At 36.8% G+C, this 22,946-nt stretch overlaps 2 protein-coding genes across 3 annotated transcripts; both read left to right on the forward strand.

The window, feature by feature from the left end:
• Positions 1-791: 791 nt before the first annotated feature.
• On the forward strand, positions 792-1,816 carry LOC115766589 (ryncolin-1-like). The gene is made up of 3 exons (XM_030710575.1): positions 792-909; positions 981-1,498; positions 1,563-1,816. The coding sequence occupies exons 1-3, from the start codon at positions 832-834 to the stop codon at positions 1,717-1,719; spliced, it is 753 nt and encodes a 250-aa protein (XP_030566435.1). The 5' UTR covers positions 792-831; the 3' UTR covers positions 1,720-1,816.
• Positions 1,817-3,428: 1,612 nt separating this feature from the next.
• Positions 3,429-4,418, forward strand: LOC115766551 (angiopoietin-related protein 6-like). 2 transcript variants are annotated; one of them, XM_030710526.1, is made up of 3 exons: positions 3,429-3,542; positions 3,614-4,130; positions 4,195-4,418. In XM_030710526.1, the coding sequence occupies exons 1-3, from the start codon at positions 3,485-3,487 to the stop codon at positions 4,346-4,348; spliced, it is 729 nt and encodes a 242-aa protein (XP_030566386.1). In that variant the 5' UTR covers positions 3,429-3,484; the 3' UTR covers positions 4,349-4,418. The 2 variants fall into 2 exon arrangements, with proteins under 2 accessions (XP_030566386.1, XP_030566387.1); XM_030710527.1 differs by having other exon boundaries at positions 3,617-4,130.
• Positions 4,419-22,946: the final 18,528 nt, after the last annotated feature.

The raw sequence follows: 22,946 nt of genomic DNA on the forward strand, positions 1-22,946 counted from the left end.
ATATAATATTACTAAACTATCCTACATGTAAATAATTAAATAAATAAATGTACATATGCACCCAAATGACACTTAGATCCTAAATATCCGAAGGCCTCAACAGCCACTATACTTTTCTTAGGCTAGTTATAGTTAAAATTATTTGTCCTTCGTACAAATAAAACAAAAAGACTTACATGTATAACGTTTATAATAATTAACATACATGCTTCATTTTCTGAGCAATCCAAAGATAAAAATTTTGATTGTGACTTGGGCGTTGGACATAATTTAAAGCCAGCTGACTGCATCTACTGGTATGACTGTCATGGTCGCAGTTTCTCACTCGCAACTGTTCAAAATTGATTCGTTCTTAAAATTTACAATAAATTTCAGATCATCGTCTATTGAATTAGTTGATATGTATATAGATATATTTGTGGCGTATGTTATACAGATATAAAAAATATATATATATAAATAAAATCAAATGTAATTGATCTTAATGGAATAGTAAAGATAATTACTTGCATTATTTAATACAACTCGGTTTCAGGACAAATCGCTCTAAATAGAGGCGCCTTTCAATACGCCATTGTTGATATATTTACGTTACTTCAAACGTGTCTGAATTGAATTGAATAAATCTCAAGTAAAACTTAGACAAGCTTTTTTTTGTCGTTGCATAAGCGGAGATAATTAAATATAATTCAATTTTAATACTTTCTATTATAAAAAAAACCGTAACACTGCCTGGCGAATGGGTTATTAAGCGATGCACAGTTCAATTCTACCTCATATTAGTCGGACATTTCCCTGTAATTGGCTACGAAATTCGAAGACCGCCTTAAAATGATGAAATATTTAAATGTATGTGCAGTTTTATTTACAATTTTGAATGTGACTGCGGTAATATCTGGAGGTGGTAAGGTGAGTAGTCAACATAAGGAAATGTTATTATAATATTATTTAACATGTTCTTTTAACTAATTTATTTTTAGTATGACTGTACCACGAGTGTATTTCCGAAAAGTTGTCTTCCAACGCGAGTACAGACAATAGAAATAGAAGGAGAGGCGCCTTTTTCCGTCGCATGCGATTCTGTGTCTGCAGGCATAGGGTGGACCGTAATACAGCGTCGCACAGACGGAAGTGTTGACTTCTTTAGGAATTGGTCAGAATATGCTGAAGGATTCGGGACACCCGATGGTGAATATTGGATTGGTCTTCAGAAGTTGCATAGAATGACAAACAATCAAAGACACGAGCTCTATGTTAAGCTTGTCGATCAAAGTGGCGAAGTCCGCTATGCCAGATATGATAATTTCGTAATCGGAAGTGAGGGGGACAAATTCCGGTTGGTTTCGACTGGCCAATACAGCGGAAATGCTGGCGATTCTTTGAAAGGACATGTAGGAAATTCATTTACAACCAAAGATCAGGATAATGATTCGCATCCGAAAACCAACTGCGCAATAGCTCTAACAGGCGGTTGGTGGTATTTTCACTGCGGTGACAGGTATTATTATCGAAATATTTTGCATTATTAAACCTTTAACATTTTTCTCTTCACCATCGTTAAGCAACCTGAATGGCTTTAGTTTCGATTGCCAAATGGAGAAGTCAAATAAATTGGAGAGAAACGGCTGCATTTACTGGAATCATTGGCATGGCCGTAGCTATTCCATGAAAAGCGTCCAGATGATGATTCGCCCCTTTGAAGCCGAAAACCCCTCCTAGGAGCGACTTTAATTTAATCAGCAAACGCGCGCTCTAATGCAAATGAAATGCAGTACTAATGAATTATATTATATAATTTCATTGAAAATATAAAAAACGAAAGAAAACTAGTTTATTTTTAAATAAATTGTTTGCAACATTGGCAAGCTCGATGAAATAAAACTGATTCGCTTGCGTATTGGAGACACAAATAATTAATAATTACAATAAATTTCAGATCTGGTCAGAGCCGCTATTGAATTAGTTGATATGTATATAGATATATTTGTGGCGTATGTTATACTGAAATATATATATACATATATATTTTTTTTGTGTATATTAATTTTTTATTTAGTTATTTATTTATTAATTGTCGACAAAACGAGTGTGTTCCTTCTTCAATAGATTATACATACAATAGATAAAGGAATCAAATGCTAAAAGCCTAGTTTCTTAATAGCATCACCGACCGATGGAGATTTTTTATTTGCCAGACCGGCCAGCTGTGCCCCTTGTCAAAGCTAATATTGTCAGAAACGCTATTAGAGCCTTCATCTAAGCAGAAGCGTGTAAGTAGAAAAAAAATTATCTTAAGTAAAATTAAAAATAATCTTAGTTTGCTATATTAATTAAGAAAATAAAATAAATAGCAAAAAAGAAAGTAAGAAGATTGTTAATAATGTAAAGAAATGTATGCTGGACATATAGAGTGTTAAGTCGATAGGACAAAGAGAAAAGTAATGGGAAATCACCGACCCGCTGGGGGAAAATTTACAGCCTGTCCGGGAAGCTATGCCCCTGCTCAGTGACTTCCCGAAGGTATCCTGAAAGCAACGATTTTATTAGGGGCAGAGAAAGTTTGGTAGAGATAACGTCATGCAAACTATTATAATTTTTACAAAGCACGCGAAAATGATTGTGCATAGCGTAGTCTGTTGTGCACGTAGATAGGAATAAGGGGGGATAATTTCTGGTTGGTTAGCCGGAACAGAGAATTGAAGTCGCCTTAGCAGAAAATGAGAATCTATATCGCCAACAATCAACTTATGTAGAAATACAACACCGAGAATTGTCCTACGGTTGGTTAACGACGGAAAATTAAGGAGAAGCAACCTGCTGGAGTAGGATGGCAACCGAAGATTAGGGTCCCAATTTAAACCTCGTAGGGTAAAATGCTAAAACTGCTTCTGAACCGATTCAATACGATACTGTCTATTATTATACTGCGGAGACCAGATGCAAGAGCAGTATTCAAGAATAGGGCGAACAAGAGAGAGTAAAGAAGTTTCGTTATAAAAGGATCGTTAAACTCTTTAGACCATCGTATAATGAATCCAAGTACACCTTTTCCCTCATTAACGATGCTATCTATGATACCATTATATATATCTAAATAAAATCAAATGTAATTGATCTTAAAGGAATAGTTAAGAAAATTACTTGCATTATTTTATACAACTCGGTTTCAGGACAAATCGCTCTAAATAGAGGCGCCTTTCAATACGCCATTGTTGATATATTTACGTTACTTCAAACGTGTCTTAATTGAATTGAATAAATCTCAAGTAAAACTTAGACAAGCTTTTTTTGTCGTTGCATAAGCGGAGATAATTAAATGTAATCCAATTTTAATACTTTCTATTATAAAAAAAGCGTAACACTTCCTGTCGAATGGGTTATTAAGCGATGCACAGTTCAATTCTACCTCATATTAGTCGGACATTTCCCTGTAATTGGCAACGAAATTCGAAGACCGCCTTAAAATGATGAAATATTTAAATGTATGTGCAGTTTTATTCACAATTTGGAATATGATTGCGGTAATATCTGGAGGTGGTACGGTGAGTAGTCAACATGAGCAAATGTTATTATAATATTATTTAACATGTTTTTTTAACTAATTTATTTTTAGCAGAAAAGCCCCACGAATGTATTTCCGAAAGTTGTCTTCCAGCGCGAGTACAGACAATAGAAATAGAAGGAGAAGCGCCTTTTTCCGTCGCATGTGATTCTGTGTCTGCAGGCATAGGGTGGACCGTAATACAGCGTCGCACAGACGGAAGTGTTGACTTCTTTAGGAATTGGTCAGAATATGCTGAAGGATTCGGGACACCCGATGGTGAATATTGGATTGGTCTACAGAAATTGCATAAAATGACAAACAATCAAAGACACGAGCTCTATGTTAAGCTTGTCGATCAAAGTGGCGAAGTCCGCTATGCCAGATATGATAATTTCGTAATCGGAAATGAGGGGGACAAATTCCGGTTGGTTTCGACTGGCCAATACAGCGGAAATGCTGGCGACTCTTTGAGAGGACATGTAGGAAATCCATTTTCAACCAAAGATCAGGATAATGATTCGCATCCGAAAACCAGCTGCGCAAAAGCTCTAACAGGCGGTTGGTGGTATTTCCACTGCGGTGACAGGTATAACTATTGAAATATTTTGTCTTAGAAAATATTTAACATATTTCTCTTTAATATCGTCAAGTAATCTGAACGGCTTTAGTTTCGATTGCCAAGTGGAGAAATCAAATAAATTGGAGAGAAACGGCTGCATTTACTGGAATCATTGGCATGGCCGCAGCTATTCCTTGAAAAGCGTCCTTATGATGATTCGCCCCTTTGAAGCCGAAAAACCTTAATTTTATCAGCAAACGCGCGCTATAATGCAAATAAAATGCAGTACTAATGAATTATATTATATAATTTCATTGAAAATATAAAAAAAAAAGAAAACTATTTTATTTTTAAATAAATTGTTTGCAATACATAAAATAAAAGTTAAATGTTTATATTTTCCATTTATGCTATGACAGTTCTGGTAGTTGAATCACAAGCCGGAGCGTTAACTATTTAATTCGAAGCGAAAACAAACCACCAAACAAAACCTGAGGACTGACTTTTAAATACCTTTATGACTTTATGATTCATCGAATGAATCGAGCTGCTTGCGACGAATTTAACGATCAGAAATCTGGACAAAAGGCACCAAAAAAGGAAAATATACAAAAACTGATAGCATCGCAGTGTCATAAAAAAATTAAAGCATGAGTTTTAAAAAAGAAGACAAACAAAATAACAAGAAATTCATAAGTTCCGTTCTGTTGAAGCATTTTATGTAAGTTTGGACCTGAGCTAAACGCTGCAGGCAGCTCAAACAGCAGATCGATACAGATCTGACGGGGTTATATATGCTATATATATAAGATGTTATTGAATGCAAAACAAAATGTACATGTATTCGACATGTGATGTGTAATGAAATGTGGCACCAATTGTCTGACAGCAAGCAGGAGGGAATACCTGAAGTGATCTGATCCGATCTGGGCTGAATTGAACTGAATTGAATTGATGTGATCTGTCGCCCCCGTAAGCAGAGCCAATTGAATGGCATTTGGAACGGTTAAGTGCCTGGGTCGCACTTCCCAACAGCGCTAATGTGACACTAAACTGATGTAAGAAAAAATCCGCTTAGTGCGCTAACAAAGGCAGCAACCAAAAATAAAACTAAATACCCAAAAACAGCAACAACAACAACAACCATTGATATGAAATTACACACGGCCAAGAAAAAAAAAGCAGACAAAAAATAATATATAAATATTTTTTATGTGGGCTACCCAAGAGTTAATACCCTGCAGATATTTATTATGATTTTATTATGTTAATAAGATTTTTGTTATATCAACCTATTTTTTAGCCACTTCCTTCTATATCAGCTGTATAATAGAATCTATACACTTTATGGGGCCTTCTTCAATTTGTTACATACTTCATCACATAAGCACAAATACCCTGTACAAGGCTATGTTATGAGTAAGCGCACAGCTTAAATGCCCACGAATGTAGAAAATCAAAATCAAATTTCAAATAATGCATCAAAAATAATATTAAACTCAAGGCTTCAGTCAATGCGTTGATTGAGGCGCACTGAGCTTTATTGTACGGCAAACCCATCAAATGACAGTCACGAGTCTTTGGGCTATTGTGTCAGGTGTCTAATTCGAATGTCAATGCCGCTGGCCAAAAAGCCCTAGAACTTGGCCCCCATATGGAGTGAAGCCAACACCAACGCTAGCTTTGGCAAAGAAATTAAATAATTATGGCGCAATCTTTAGTTATATTTCCATTTTTTTTTTCAAAGATTTTTATATAGTAATTTCAAGAGAAACACGTTTCGACCAAAGTGCTAAGGAGCAGCTTGAGTCCAGAGTTTGCATCGATCATCGATCAAGTTCTAGTGGCCCGAACTTCAATTATGCGTAATTTAAAAGAAATTAATGTCGTGCAAGAAATTACTTTTCGATATTCGGGCCCCTGGAAACCAGAAAGAAACACACACACACGCACAACAACTACAATATTTAGCTGCATTGGTACGCGTTGAATATATAACTGCGCCCATGTTTGGAGCGCGTAATCATAATATTTATATTATTGGCACTAAATGCAGTTTCCGCTCAAAAAAGAAAAACAAAACCATAAAAATATTTGAAAAGCACAGCAACAATTTTTTGTAAGTTGTTTTTGGGCTTGCTACAAAGCAAATGTCTTAACTGTAAGGCAGCTAAGTCGTCTGCATAATACAAACAAATATATATAAATATTAATTACAATAATTGAGATATTAATAAGAATTTAAATATATATTAAAGCTACAAATAACAATAGCCATTAAATAAAACCTAAATATATTCTCACATATTAATAACAAGCAATTTTTCAAGTGTGCCCAAAGGGCGAGCTGCCCCAAAAAGCAAAACCTGGGCACACACTAACCATATCTCAATCTTTAGGCATGCCACGGCTTCGTGTCTGGGTCAATTGCTTTGCTAAACTTTTGCGCTTAAGAAGTTTTGGCCAACGAAAAGCAAAAAAAAAAAAAAAAACACAGAATATAACCCTCAATTATGATATATATTTTATGAGAGCACTTTAAAAACCAATGCCAGACAGCTCTGTTCCTCAATTCAGTTGAGTTGAGCTGGCAGAAGGAGCAGCTCCTGCGCCAGCAACGCCTTTGTGTGGCGGCGTGATATTCCTTTGGGCACGGGCAACATATAACAATAAAATAAAGTGCAGTTAACACATGACTTGGCGCAAATAGTGTCACATTTTGATAAATGACACTCGTTTGTCAAACAACACACACTCAGCCAAACACACACACACATGGGAGCAACGAGTACAAAATGAACTGCAAAATATTCCAGAGATATAACCACGCGCTCTTAGTGCGCAAAATGAGACCCAAAAAACGAAAACATTATTCTCAGACTGCCGAACATTAAACACACTATATATATACTAAGATATTTACTATTGATTGCTATTTTTCTGCCTCGAACTGTCCAAATTTTTGACTTCAATCAAGCTGGTGAATGATTTCCTTATATATGCTTAATATCGAGCTGGGAAATGTCACCTTGAGTGTGTTGCACATTAAGTAATAAACTTTAAGTACCCGCTGAAAATTCGAAAATATCGTTTAAGCCCCCCTCGACACACTTCTCCTCCATCTATGTAGTTCGTCAGCCCAGTCGAAAAGGTGTTCCAAGATGTTCAAAAACTGACGTCCCGAAACGCGTGACGGATGGCTGAGAGAAAGAGAGCGAAAGAGGAGAAATCGCCGGATACACTTGGGCTGGGACAGCTTTATTATGTCTTAATTCAAACCCGGGGCGATTTAGGCGACAGACCCTTTTGTGGCACCACCTCAGTCACCCAGTGGGTCAACTTTCCTTTCAGTTCCAAAGTGGCGGTGTAGGACGTGTTGCAGAAAATTAAATTAAATTAAATTAAATTTTTTTTTTTTTATTTTGCGGTTGCGTGGGGCGAGTATCTTGTAATTTCTTAATCCAAACTGCACCCAAAAAAAAAAAAACTTTTATTAAATGAAGGAAGAAGCGAAACGGCAACTTATCATTTTGGTGGTCCTTTGCCTGGCCGCTGGGTGGGCGCGGCGTTGGCGTTGCCATCGTTGGCCAATTCTTTATTTACCGCTAGAACTTGTGCGGCGCGCGCGATCCTCATCAGAGATTTTTGGTTGGGTGTAACCATAAAATTCGCGCTTGCAGGCAGGCAAAAGTGAAAGAACGAGTTTTTTGTTATTTTTTGCTTGGCATCTTGTGGGCGTGGCTGGCCATGTCATGGAACGGACGCAGACAGTTTTAGGGGGCAGGGGGCAGCATATGACTTTGCTTTGTTGCATTTTTTAGTGGCACAAACCAATGCAGTAGGCACCAGGCAGTCAAAGCATACAAAAGCCTCAAACACTTGATAGTCAATAAATTAAAACATTAGCCAGAGCATACAAGTCACATGCGGCGTATGCGCAATGCGGACGTGTTAAAAATAAACAGTTGTTAAATTGAGCGCAACTAATCCCGAAAAACATCATGATAAATTATGACTTAAATCAGCTTTTGTTCAATTTTCAACTCATCATCAAAACTCATGACTACCAAATGCAGCGCAGGTGACTCGCAGGTTAAATAGTTGTGCATGTGTGCATAAGAGTGTGACTGTGTGTGTGCTAGAAAAGGTGTCACCAACACAAACAAAAGACTAAATGGATAAAAATAATGATGTTGCTGTTGTTGTTGTTGTTGTTGTTGCCACAGGCTATGCAAATGGAAAATTTTAGATGCAAAAGCGCTTAACTAAATGTTGAATGAGATACAAGTGAAATAAGCGAGCCTGGAGCTGAGGGGCGTTTGGGGCGGCAGACACGCACACGCACGCATACACACACACACACACACACACACACACACACACACACACACACACACACACACACACACACACACACACACACACACACACACACACACACACACAACAGTTTGTTGGCAGTCAAATGTGCAACATGATATGGCAAATGTTTGACTGTGGGTGGGTGTACGGGCATAGATATACGACACTGCAAGCAAAGCATGCAAAACGTTAGAGAGGAGAAAAATATGAAACAAATATGGTAAATTAACACATTTTTAAACATTTTTTAAGATATTAAAAATATTTATATTCAAAGTGAAAAGAAACGAGACAACAAATTTATAAACTTAACCAATTCCGAACGGATTCTTTCTCATTAATTTATTTCATTTTATTTATTTATAATTTTTCACAATGATGATTACCTTACATTCCCCTAATTTCTCTTTGATTCCTTTGAAATTTATATCTCGAAAATTTTGCTTTGTTAAATTTTGGCCTAAGACCTCTCATTTTTAACCGAAACTAAAAAATTTCTCTCAGTGCTGTCGCGCCATTCATATAAAGCGCATCGTCGCCTCTTTATGCCAACAAAACGCTGCATTTTTCTTTGCGTTGCCAGGCGGCAACGACATAATTTAGATTTTTCGCCCTGGCTGGCAACGTTTTCCGCTTGGAATGGATTCCAGCCCCCTTCTGCTCTACACGCCCTTGCACTCATCAGCACTTGAGGTAAAAGCTAAAAGAAAATGCGCCCAGCAGCTTTCCTGTCTATTGTTTGTTGAATTAAGTGCAAACATTAGCAGCGCACAATGGCTAGGCCCTGGACCACGGTTGGCCCCCGAACCCAACCCAGTTCCAGTCGCAGCAGCTGATGATGATAATGATGAAGTAGAAAAAAAGAGAAAGAATAAGATGAAGAAACTGAAGTAGAAGATGATGCTGAGCGCGTTGCTATAATACCACATAGACTTTACACCCAGCAAACGGAACGTGATAAAGCTTTTTCTTCTACGGCTTGCAAATGATTATCAATCATTTTGGGATTAAAATTCCTTGTGGTGTTTTGTCACTCATTTGTTGTTGTTGTCGAAGTTACATGTGTGTGTGTGCGCGAGCGTATGGCAAGAGCAAGATATATCACATTGTTTTCGTTGCTGTTGTCGTCATCAATAAAATGCGGCGGTATTTAGCATAAAAAAGTCTTTCACTGCTCGCCCTTAAATGTTGCAGGTGTCGTCGTTGCAGCAGCAGCAACAAATCTTTAATAGAGTCCAAAGTTAAGCGAACAACATACGGTTTTTGGGCGCCCGAGCAGGGACACCGTACACCAGGTTAAACGGCTGCCCTGACAATATTTTCTCGTAGCTCGATCTGTTTGCACTGGCTTTGGCTTTTGTTTTGTGTCTTTTTTTGTTGTTTTGTATATTTTTTTTACTCGAACGATTCTCACGTTTGTTGCCCTGACAAGTGGATTTAGCGGCATTGATGTATGAGTTTCCAGATAGTTTCCACTTTTATTTTTTTTCCTTTGTGCACTGCTCGTCGCTTTGCAGTCGCTGCTGCTGTTGCATATGCTTAAAATTGAGTGATGCTGCTAATGGCCAGTAATTAATATTGTGTTCAAAGTTTGTAGAACATTTGAAATCAGAGCGTTGAGCATTAACAATGCCTTCGCAAATCAAGTGAACGGTACGAAATAAGCGTGGCTATGAGAAATATCTTTGCATTTTAAAGCTATTATGAAAGGAAGTGCTACAAAAAGACCATATTAAGCTATAGAGCAAATAAAACGGAGATACAAATATATATTTAAATGGAACAGAAACAGTTAAAGCAATTCAAATTAAAAATAATTGTGTTTAGCATGAGTTCTTTCCTGCAAATTATTCTTAAGAATTATCTAGCTCAACAATATTATAAACTTTTACAAAAATTTCTTATTAAAATTTAAAAATATTTCACTTAAAGCTTAAGATAGTTGTCTAAAAGTTTAACGATATTTGTCTTTAAGCTTTAAGGTAATACGTTTAAAGCTTCACAAAAATTGTAAAATATTTGATTGCTTATTATGTGCTAGATCTCAATACTCTCTACTTATAAATCTCGTAATCTTTTGAAAGCCCTCTCATGCCTCGAGCCCTTCGCTGCCATTCTCATGAGGACGTCCTCATTATATATTTTGACATTCTGGCATTAAAGTACGTTTATAGACTTTGCTGTGCAAATATCATTACAGCCCAACTGCCAGTTAGTGACTGACTCTTACCTATGAGTTATTTATGCCAGGCACGTATTCGTATCAACTAAGCTGCAAGTTCTGAATGCAATTTTCAGCCGTAGCTCTACTCATGATCACAATTAAGCTTAGATCTCAGAGTAACTGGGGCCATTTCAAGTAAAACTCAGGTCTTGGCTACGTTTTTACGACACTTCTAATGAAGCGACGTCGTACGTAATATATCGTAGGTAGAAGCCTAGGGAATAAACTCAACTTAGCTGAACCGCTTCAGTTGACACTGACCGACCGCTGATGCCTATCTCAATATTTAGGTTGCCGCAGAAATAAAACAAAGAGAAAGACAGCAGCAAAGCACTTGAGAATAAATCAAAAGATGCAAAAAAAAAAAAAAAGAGGAAAACAAAAACCAACAGGCGACACTTTTAGGCCTCGTACCGCTCTAAAAGGCTCGAGATCTAAACGAAATGATAAATGTTCGCGCTGCTGTTGTTGTTGTGTATCAAGTGTGAATTTTAAGTGAAAATGTAACATGATGTGCGCAGTGAGAACACGCTGGGAAATTGTGTGTGTGCGTTTTCTTTTTTATGTTTTAGTTAGTTTTAGCTTTGATTTTGAGGCCTTTGTGTTTTTATGTGGAATACGTGAGTGAGCGGCGCAAAAATCAAGCTTAAATACATGATTGTTAACGCCAATAAATGATTTTAATTACAAACAGTTAGTTGGATGCTACCACAAAAAAAAAGAATTTGTACTAGCTGCCTTTAAAGTTCTTTTTGGTATGGGAACTGCGCGCTGGCACATAAAAGCCACATAAAAATAGAAAAGAGAAAAACACAACAAAAAAAAAACAACTCCGACAAATAAAAACTATGCTTAAATATATATATATTTCTCGCTTACTTAAATTCCATATAATTCGTGGCCGATAGAACAGCCGCCGCTGCCATAGAGCCTGGCAAAGAGCGCGGCATCGTAAAAAGTGCGAACTGTAAATCATGACAGTTTTTATAACCCGCTCAGAGGCTGGTGGTATATTACTTGGGCCCAGCCTTAGGTCTTACCTGGATTTACTTTACACACAAGTTTTTTAATTTTTTTTTTTTTTTTTTTGGTTGCCACCGTTTACCTGTTGCTCAGTTAGCGATTTCTTATAACCAGGCGGAAATGTAATTTTGTTACTTTTATTTTTCTTTTATTTCGTTTAGCCTTTTTTACTAGCAAGCAGTTAGAATTTGTATTTATTATTTTGAGATTTAAATTTCATGCGCTTTTTTTTAATGCGCAAAGTTTGTCTTGGGCGTTTGGGAACTTGAGCCATTGCCGCCTTGGCACAAATCCCCGCTTGGCCGACATAATCTCCCACCCAAGACAAACTTTGCTTGGGTTTGTCATAAATCGATATAATAATTGCTTATGGAATCGTTCATTGCGGCCGGCTTTGTTGCTGGCCCTGGAGCTGTTGCTGCAGCTTAGTATAAGACGCGGACATATTTATGGACTAATTTATAGATAGTTGTGGGCCGCTTTGCAGCTGAAATAAGTATTCCAATTTATGTGACGTGCTGGCATGGATTAAATCAAATTCAAAATTGCTTATGCCTTCCACATGAAGTATATTAACACGAACTTTTTAAAATTTGAGGCGTGGCCAAGGCATTCATTGAGCTTAACTGAAGCTAATGAAAATAATAAAACTTAGTCTGAAGAATAAAACATGAACTGGTTGGAACAATAAGCAAAATATCTGGTATTTAATGTTAATAAAAGTTTTATTTTAAGCTGATTGAAGTTCTCGGGGCGTTTCCTCTTAATCAACGAATTAATGAAGATGCGTTTTTCCTTTCGCCTTGATCCATGCTTATTCATTTTCTATTGCTAAAAGTAGTTGCTTTCAGAGCATACAGCGCCTCTCTCTGCGATGCTCAGTAGTTCAATAAAAATTTCGTTTTAACTGGCGAAACTCCATTGTTAATCCCTGAGATGTTCTTTAATACAATAAAAGTATCTGAATTGTTTTCTCAATATTTTAACAGCAAAAAATGTTTCGAATTTCAATATTAATGTTTCAATAATAAAATCAAATAAATTGAATGGCCTTATAAGTCAAGTTTGCCCGTCGGTCAACTACTCAATGACGCCTACAACAAATTGAAATTACAAGCCATTATGCACACTCAAAACAAGCAGAACCAATTGATTACAACACGCAAAACTGTGAAATTTCAAACAAATTACTAAACGTCAAAACAATATATACTCAAATGTGGTGTTAGCCATGTTTCAATCCAGATGTGGGACTACATCTGGAAGTCCTTAAATGCTTACCATATGCCTCTCAATTAAGTGTTTAAGTCAAGGCTTATAGCTTATAGTAGAGCGCAACTATATCGTAGGCATAGAAACGGGTTGTGCCACGCCCAATAGCGTTGCATTTCGACTGCAATTGCAAGCTACGAAACTGAGTCATGCTCAAAGTTCAATTGTTCAGATCCAGACGTGTGAGGCAATACCTCAAATGGACCGTTAGTTTGTCTACCTTTTTATCAATTGTTCAATTGTTGAGGCTAACGCAAAGTATGACAAAAAGTGGGCAACATTAACGCTTTGTATGCATCAAAAGACATGTAGAAAACCCGAAAAAATTATGACAATTTCATTCGAAGAACCACTTCGTCAATGTCAAAAAGCTGACGAGGCCCAAGTTTTGTTCGAGTCCCCATTTCCTAACCTGTTGGTATAGCAAGTTCTTTTAAAAAGACATGTTTTTTTGTGTTTTGTTATTTGATATATAACACAAAGCCCTAAGCTGCTCAGAAATAATCGTATAGGCTAGGGTTATAGTACCTACAACCCATATATGACTCTGACAATGCCTAATTTGGCAGCTCGCGCTGGCGACTGTTTCTCGGGAAATAGCTAAAAACTGATTACAACTGTTGTTTGCTGTAAAACACGAGCTGAATTTTTACATGTTGTGCAACTTTACAATAAAAACCCAGCTTTATGTGTGGTCTTTGATATCTAAGCCAGCTACAAGAGTGGCACACGTATCGCTTCGGCTAGATTCTGGTCTGAGTTGAGTCTCGTTCGGCAAATAATCAAATAGCATAAATACCTAAGAGAACTAAGGAAGGGTATAAAGGTATTACATGTTCTAAAAAATGAAATTGTAATGTAAGGTGTTAACAGATTTTGGAATAATGTTTGAAATAATAATTACTTAACTTTATTTTCTATACAGTTTTGGACGCCAGAAGCATTTGCCGCAATTTATAATAATACATCGTCAGGAATATTTACTTATATTTTCATTTTAGAAAAAGTTGATTACAAATATTCCAAAATATTGATAAAATGGATTGACCTCATTACTTTAAGAGTTAGAGTCAGCAAACTTAGTCCAGAGCTGCTTACTATGGAAAACTCTAAATTTGATATCATGTTCTGGGCTTATGAACCCGGAGCCAAAGAATTGCTAGAAAACGAATTACACCTGAAAGTTATAAAATCACATATTGTTTATCTTACAAAATGTTATATATTTTTATGGTTTCAATTTGATGTTCGTTACCACTGTGCATGACTTATACCCATAATATGCCAAAGTTGTCACTTTGTTTGCTGTTGGCTACTTTTTCGGTAACAGTGTTGGGCAATACACTTCACAACGGACCGCTCCAATGCCTTGCAGCTTCCCACTACACGCTGGCAAGAAACTATGTGTATGACTATCAAACTGTCAAAATTATGACATTTGAAATTTCACGTAACGTAACATAACCGGACAAGAAAGCTGCCAGCAAGAGATCCGTGAAAAACCCCCCGGGTAACCGCCCTGCCAAAGACCAAAGCCACGAACCAAGTGTTTCAAGTGTCAAGCGCACTGTTTGTTTGTCGGTTTTTGGTTTTGCTTTGGGATATAAAATATTTTCAATTACAGTTCGTGCCAAAACTCTAGAGATCAAATTGTTGTGCACAGACGTGTCTGTCGGGCTGTCAGTACTGGATCTGTCAAGAGTGAGCAAAGCGAAAAAAAAAAAAATAATCATTATATGTACTTATTCAAATTGTTCAACATGAGTTGTGCCTCTTGTTACGAAAAAATAAAACAAAAAATAAAAAGACAGCGTTCGGCGAAAAGTTTGCAGCTCCAGAAACACGCGACAAAAATATAAAATACAATCTTTTTGTTTTACACCAGACGAGTGTAAAACAATCTTGGGCTTCGTCAATGAATGAAACGCGATTTTTTTTTGCAGATTTTATTCTCGTTCATTTGTCGAGCTTTCCGAAAAAGAAAAAATCAAAAGCTACGAGATTTTGATTTTGCTTGCAGGCGAAATGTGAAACCGTAGCAAAAGAGCACGAAATTAAATTTCCGAATTGTTGACTTGGCGTCAAAACATTTTTGTATTTTTGTCATTTAATTGAAATTGAATGATTTGGCATTTTTCTATATATAAAAATACATACAGTTTGTATGTTTGTTTGCATATTAGCCAAGGCTTATGGATTTGGCTAATGCAGCTGCCAGTTGCGGCTGACTCATTCGCTTCGTCAGAAACTCAAAATGATGAATGCTTAAAATTCCAAAAATGTTTGCATATAAGTTATGCTCGATTGGGTTGAAATAAAAGCAGATGATTAGAAATGCAATAAAATTTTAAAATAATAAGATATTTCTTGTCTCGAAATCATTTTCATGGAGTTAAGAAAAAATAGTTGAAATTTCCTTGAAATTTTTAAAGAATTTAGAATTCAAATATTAGTTAGGCACAGAAAGCCCTAATCTTTTAATATGTTGAATCCAATCTGAAGACTAATAAACTACTTTTTCTTCAATTATAATTTCACGATATTTTCAAAATTGAACCTTTAGGAAGTTTTATGTAAATGGACAATAAAATATCGAACAGGTTACAAAAAGAATCATTTAAGTTTTCATTATGTCAACTTTTTCCTAGCAACTGCCATGATCCAACTATATAAGCATGGATTTGCTACAGCTGTCAATAATTTAACTATGACGCAAGGCTCTTAATAACTGTCTAGAGGACCGCCCGCAGCGCATTTGACAGTCGCCTTTGCCCACTTCCGTTGCTGATTTGCCCACTTTTGAAATTCGATATTCACGAAATTTTGCGCTTTTCAAGCACATTGCGCGTGCTTTTTGTCAGCGCGAAATCGAATGAGTGCGAGCAGAAGAAGCAGAGCTAGATGTAAAAAAAAAGCTGTTAACTAGGCAGAAACCCCAAAAGAAAAAGAAATAAGAAAAAAAGCACCTCACCGGCTTCACCGGCGGCGCCAGTGCTGACAACGCAATTTCACAGGCGAAAGGTGCTGCTCAAATTGGTTCATTGTGGCCAATAGCCCGTGTTGCCAGGGGCATAAGGGGGCGTGTGTGTAGGGGTTGGGGATTTCGTATTCAATTGATTTATTTGTTTGCTCGCAAAATTTGCATATACATAAGTGTAAAATAATTGATTAGAAAGTGGAGTGCGTAGCTAAGATTTTGTGTTTTTTGTATCTTCCGGCTAGACTTTCGCTGGAAAGCAGTGGAGAAACAAGAAGAACCAGCCGCATGAAATGTGCATATTTTCATAAGAATTTAACAAGACCCAGCCTACAAATTGTTATTGAAGTGGCAGAAAAATATGAGGAAAAACTTGAAATGAAATGGTATATTAAAAAGCGACAAAGGCCGAACGAGCGAATGCGCAGCTGTCAAGCACTCGAAATCATTTTTCGTGGAAAATGTTTCAAATAAAAGACTTTTCTTCAAGCACGCAAAGTTCTCTGTGGTCTGTGTCTGTTTCTGTGCTTGTGTGCTCGCTCGAAGGCCGGCGCGCGAGTAGGCCAGTTTTCGACACTTGCTGAGGTGGAGGCTGCTGTCAGAGATCCAGACGAACCGAACCCAGTCCCAGTCAGCTAGTCGGTCAGCTAGCCAGCCAGTCTGGGCCAACAACTGGTTGGGTCGGGCCAACAACAATTTGTTTTTCCCCACTTACACTTTAACCTTTTTTCTTTCTTTCTTTCTTTTCTAGGCGGCATAATTTCGGCAACTGTATAAAGCAGCGGGGGGACTGGGGGAAAAACTTGTCACTTGCTTTTCTTATGAAATATGTACGTCAGCGCAGACACACACACACTCGCACAACAACTACAACACTTTCAAGTGGTTTGTCAGCAACATTTCAAACAAAGCGTCGGCAACTGCAGTGACAGCATCGAGTAGAAGAAGAAGAAGCAGCGGGCTACAGAGATGGACTGAAAAAAATATATAGAGAAACTTGTTTGCATCCTCTAACGATGCTGTGCATTTTGTTCACACATTGACCAACACTGCACATGCCTGATCCCCCTCTTTGCACACTATTTCGACATTTGAGTTTTTTGTTAGTTTGCAAAATTTGCCCCTAAAAAAAGTCAAACTGCAGCTCGTAAAGTTCTATGAAATGCATGCCAGGGATTTACTTTAGGCAGTTTCGGTTACTCTAGTCTGTGCTTATGGGCTTAAACCTAGCCATGTAAAAAAGTCTAGCCCAAACATTGGGCACTAGAAAAAGTGCAAGCAAAAAAGTTGATGGCCTCCCAAGAACAGAATTTAGCGAGTAGTTGATGAATTTATAAAGACAAGCCAATGTTGCAGAGCTAAGTAACTCAGGAAGCTAAAAAACAGACAGCTAGCAGTAGCAGGTATAACGCGGCTTTGCACGGGTCAAGTGAATCTCTGTTCATTTAAACTGTTATTTTTTTTACCCATATTTCGCTAATGCTGGTGGATTTGTAAAAATAGAGCTTAAATAGTCCTGAGATTATCTTTGTAGCAGGCTGCTACCTCCAGATTGTGTAAGGATTTAGTCAGCTGTAAATTATCTAGCTATTTACTCATCACTAGCTTGACAATGTTAAGAAAAAGGATAAGAGTCACTTTTTGAGCAATGTTGATAAAAGTCGGATGTGAGTTAATGTGCTTTGGTACTAACCTGTAAAGATACAGATAAAAATAAAAGACTATTACATCTTTTACATAGTCCTTCAATTTGAATGTTAAACCAGTCTATTGATAAGCTTAATACGTTTTCACTCAACTTTCACGCTTGCAGGTGAAAATTACTGTAGAGCTAGTTACACTTAAAGGTCTTGATATATTTTATACACATTCCAGTCCTGCACAGCTGTGGGTTTCTGGTGAATCATGTCCTTAGCAACACCTGCAACGGCAGAGGCAGCTTGCAACTTGGCGAGACAAATTTTTCATAAACATAAAACTCGGCAGCTATACATTTTGATGATTTTAATGGAGAAAAGTGCGCAAAATGATGGCCACAAAACGTGTTGGGAGCTGCAGCAGCAGCAGCAAACAGAACTCTCGCAGAAACTGTGCAGTTAGCGGAATGTGTTGCCAAGCACCTTTTGCATTCTGCATTCTTTTCTCTTTTGGCTTTGCCACACGCTACCCCGGCCACTGCCACCTCTCCGCGTCCCATAAGCGTGCAAAGTGACAACGGCAATGTTCAGGCGCGCGCCCATTTAAAATGCAGCAAGTGTCACCATTGACTGAAACGAGGCGCAATAAATAAATATGTATATATATATACATATATATTTCTGCATACAGTAGGTACAAGCGGGGAATGTGCAAGGGGGTGCATCTGAAAAGGGGGCTATATACAAAGTGCCAGTGACTTTGCCTGGTGGCTGGTCTTCGACAGGCTTTATATGGGCGAAGGCATGCGCCGCATATTGGCAACAATGCAGAAAAATAAAACAAAGAAAAAATGTAATAAGTTCTACTAAATGATACCCTGCATTATAAAGATGAAGCTTAGTATGAGAACATGGGCATAAATTTAGTACAAGTAATTGGTTAATAAATACAATTCTAAGTGTTATAATTATTAATTTGATAAGCTTTCTACTTTACAACACTGCTCAGTTTTGATTTTTACATTACATTACATTTGCTACAATTGGTAGCCATCTTTCAGCGGTTCACAGCTAAACCACCTCTTGCATCAAGTTTTTACAGAATATTACGCGACTTCCATCGTCGCCTCACAGTTTGCCTGACATTTTCTTACACTGTCGAAGTTGCCAGGCCCCGGACTCGTCATTTAAATAACAATAAAATTTGATGACAAGCATCGTTGCTGGAAAAGTCCACACGAACAGCGAGTCCTTCCCCTCAGTATAACCCAAGCACCAAGCTAAATGTTTGCAGTTTCGATTTTGCAGTTTGCTGCGAGCTGATTGGCTTTTGCGTGGCATAATAAAGACATTCGATGCCTTTTTAAGCGTTTCACTTTCGCACGTAACTGTAAAAAGTTTGCAGCATGTCCGGTTGTAAAAATAAATATTATTAAGTTCTCAAAAACCATAGACAGAGGGGGGAGAGCTGTCTAGACGATAGCTGCCCACCCATCCACAGGGCCACACATTGTCAAAAGCGCTTTCCATTTCATAGGGCAATGCCAAGTTTTAATTAAGAAATCGTGCCCAGAACTTTTTATTGGTTTAACACTGAGTGCTTCAAGTATGCAACCAGTGAGATGCCACACACACCCACATTCAAGCTTTCAATACCAATCGAAAAGAAAGAACAAATCAACGAATTGCAATTAATCGAAGTACGAAACAATTGAAAATCAGATAACAGACAGTTTTAATCTTTTTAAGATAAGGCAAAGAGTTTTTTTTTAAAAAGTTTAAGGCTTTATTAGTATTTTATATTTTAATATTTAAGCGGCATATTTAATTAAGGGCTTTTATAAATTTAAGCCATCAGGCTATTGTGCCTTAGCACAGTTTTATTGTCATTTTAATTTCTTTAATTTTTTTGTTAATATTCATTAGACTTTAAAATTGTTGTTTCATTGAAGAATAATCTAAGTCAAGTTAAAACTTCATATTATAAAAAGGAATCCAATTATTAAATGTAAAAAAATCTTCGAAAATTGATTTAACATATATTTCTAATCAATGTCAGGAACTCACAAAAATTCGATTAGATAAATTATAAATTAATTTAAAAAAAAAAAGAATATAGTGAGTGTCTAATAGTTATTACGACACTTCGTAATTGCATTTAAAGCTATTTTCAAATGCTTAAACATAAATAAAATAATTTCAGAAAGTTATTTACAAATCAACGGCCAGACGAAAGTTGGCCGCAAGACACAGAAAGCGAGCAATAAGAGAGAATGTGGTAGAAGGACAGATGAGAGCAGCAGATGAATGAGAAAAAACGCAAAGGCAAACGCGGTAATTATTTTTTAATGTAACAAAATAATATCTGGCCAAAACGATCAAGTCACGCAAGTGCCGAGTCGCCGCCGCCGCAGCAGTGGAAAATTAACATGAGAATAAATAAGAAATTTTCAGAGCCTAAAATCCCAGCCAGACACGAAAGTGTTGCCAGCTCTTTTGGGCCCAGCACGCACCAAGACTGACCGAAAGAATAAAACAGAGAAGATAAAAGAGGCAAATGCCACAAAATGCATGAGTTAGAGGGAAAAGGAAGCGCTTGACCCAGAGAGGGACTGTAGAAGACTGCATGACGCATGCGCAGCTTCCGTTTGCGATTTGGCCAAAACGATATTGCGCGCAATTCGAAGCTAAAGGAAATAACAGACCGTTAGAATTTGGTATGGCATAGGAGATTTATCACGCTTCCAAAATTAACTACTATTAAATTAAAAAAGGTCGTCTCGAGTCGCCACAAAAGTCAGCAATTAATCAGTTTACACTTTAGCTTTGGTGATAATTTACTTTTGCCTAGATTTTTTTATGTCAATACCCTCTAGACAACACGTTTGATGGGCATATTAGAAATTATAATATAAACTTGTATAATTGAAACAAGAAAGGATTTTTCAGGCCAACTTAGTTGCATTTTTTAACAAAAATTAATAAATAAAATTATAAAAACATTTTTGAAGAAAATATAAATGTAAATTTTGGTTATCAGTTACATTTTTTAGTGTTTCTTTCTTTAAAGTCTTTCTTTTAGTTCCATATTTGCAAATGACTAAGACGAGTTCTTGGCACTGTCTTGAGGCACTTTAATATCTTTCAGAGGGCATTTGCTAGTCAGGCACTCTTGACACAGATACCATTTTATTTCATTTTCTTTTAACTTATTCATTTAAATTAAATTTGTCTTAGTTAAAAACCTCTTTAAATTTTCTGCTGTTTATAAATGTCTTTGCATTAGCTGGCAGTCAATTTTAGGTCTTTATTTTTCTTTTTTTTTTCGAAACGGTGCCTCACATTCGGCGTTCGTTTCAACACTTGATAACAAGCTGGGGGCAGACCCAATTTTCTCGCTTTGCTTGGAGGGGAAAATCGTTTTAAAATTAGTGAAAGTGATTGATTTTTCCACTTAATTTTCAGGTATACAACATGCATGCATGCCGACTACAAAAGTAATGTCGATAATCAGCGCCCAAATGCACCAAGTGGCCTAAGCCAGACAGCCAAAATGCCAGGCAAATTGGCCATTTGGCGCATGCGTCAAAGCCTTTTCCATTGTTGTTGTTGTTGCTGTTGCTGCATTGTTTAGCTGAATTTGTTGTTGCACTTCCGTCAGCTTTCGGCGTCTGCAGTTTTATGCAAGACAATAAGAGTGGGAGTTGTCTAGAGACTGGGCGGAGTGGCAGGGCGTGTTTGAATGTGTTCGAACGAAAGCGAAGACAGCAAAACTGCCATTTGCCGAAGGGGCACTAGCAACAACAACAATGCAATGAATGAATAATCATGCCCACACATATGATCTACATAAAAGTATAAATTTATTTTGCATAACAATTTCTCTGAATTATAGACGTTGATTCATAATTTATTATAGGGCACAAAAGCATCGTATTATATTTAATTGCCATCAGTTCACCCTTAGCAATTTATAATATAAAGTTTTATTACCTTTAATGAAACTGACTTCAGCTGTTGCATTCGGTTTAAATAGGAGAGAAAACTACTGTATAAAAACTGTATATATATTTCTTATAAGCAAATTGATTTTAATTTCATTTAAGGTATTTATAAAAGAAACGTTGGGGACGTATTCCTTCGTATTCCACTGCAAATCTGCGAATCAGTATCCAGGCTACGCTCAGCAATATTATAATGTTGGTCTTCAATTTTGTAACTCTTAAAGTATAACAATTTGAATAATTATATTTAATTGATATACATTTTCGTTATAGATATTTGCATGCACATTTTGTTGATATTTTCACAGCTGCCACAGTAAATTGCAATGTTAATTATATTTACATTGAATATTGTTTATTTATTCAACTCTGTCACATATGTGGCAGAGTCAATGCAATTTTATTTAAACACAACGAAAAATCCCATGCAAATTGCATACTAAACACCAAAAACCAATTCCAAATATTCAACATGTTGACAAGTGTTTTAAAGCCCAGAGAATTCGCAATTGAAACATCTGATAATTGTTGTTGTTTCTAGTCACATTTGCCACGTTATATGGTTTTACAAAAATCCGGGCTCAAAAAAAAAGAAGCAGAAAAGAAGGGCAGCATATTTGTTGTTTTGTTGGGCGCCGGCGGGGCTTAACTAAAATACTCACATTGTATGCGCTTTGTGGCCCACTACAAATTTGCATAAATGCCATGGAAACGGCAACGGCAACAGCAACAACAATAACAACAACAATCAGAACGGTGGCAACAACAATTGGCACAATGAGCTGCTAACAATGCAACATGTTGTCGCTGTTGTTGTTGTTGTTATTGTTGTTGTCGCTTGTCGTTTGGCATGTTGTGAATTATGTTTGGTATTTTGACCAGCTCTCAAATAAATTCAGGCAACAGCCACAATTTTAAAGGACGGTTCTTTGAACCAGTTTCATGTCAGGTATTATTACACTCTATAGTTTTCATATTAGAGTACCTAACGAACAAACCAAACATGCAACATTCAATGCTATTTTTTAATTGCCTCCCTCCCAACAAAAAAGAAAAAGCGATTATAAACGTAGGGTTAGATTTTTAAAATCGGTTTATGCATGTTATATAGGGTATATAAATTGTGGACAGGCGCGTGTTATATGTAAAAAGTTAAAAACTAGTTTGTGATAGGTTTTTTATTAAAGGAATATACTTGCACAATGGATCTATTTGAGGGAATATTTTCTTTGCATTATTTCGGCTCTTTATACTTTATACTTTATTTTTATATTAATCTAATTTAATGACATCTATATAAAGAAATTACCTACTTTCGATTCGATCAATCCTTAAGAGCATTCA

This window comes from Drosophila novamexicana, unplaced genomic scaffold (genome assembly GCF_003285875.2).
Source record: "Drosophila novamexicana strain 15010-1031.04,08,12 unplaced genomic scaffold, DnovRS2.1 tig00001209-arrow-arrow-pilon, whole genome shotgun sequence".
Lineage (NCBI taxonomy): Eukaryota > Metazoa > Arthropoda > Insecta > Diptera > Drosophilidae > Drosophila > Drosophila novamexicana.

Coding starts and splice junctions, on each gene's coding strand:
- LOC115766589 (XM_030710575.1), top strand. CDS start 832: ATGATGAAATATTTAAATGTATGTGCAGTTTTATTTACAATTTTGAAT. Junction 910..980: donor TAATATCTGGAGGTGGTAAG/GTGAGTAGTCAA, acceptor ATTTATTTTTAG/TATGACTGTACCACGAGTGT. Junction 1,499..1,562: donor TATTTTCACTGCGGTGACAG/GTATTATTATCG, acceptor ACCATCGTTAAG/CAACCTGAATGGCTTTAGTT.
- LOC115766551 (XM_030710526.1), top strand. CDS start 3,485: ATGTGCAGTTTTATTCACAATTTGGAATATGATTGCGGTAATATCTGG. Junction 3,543..3,613: donor TAATATCTGGAGGTGGTACG/GTGAGTAGTCAA, acceptor ATTTATTTTTAG/CAGAAAAGCCCCACGAATGT. Junction 4,131..4,194: donor TATTTCCACTGCGGTGACAG/GTATAACTATTG, acceptor AATATCGTCAAG/TAATCTGAACGGCTTTAGTT.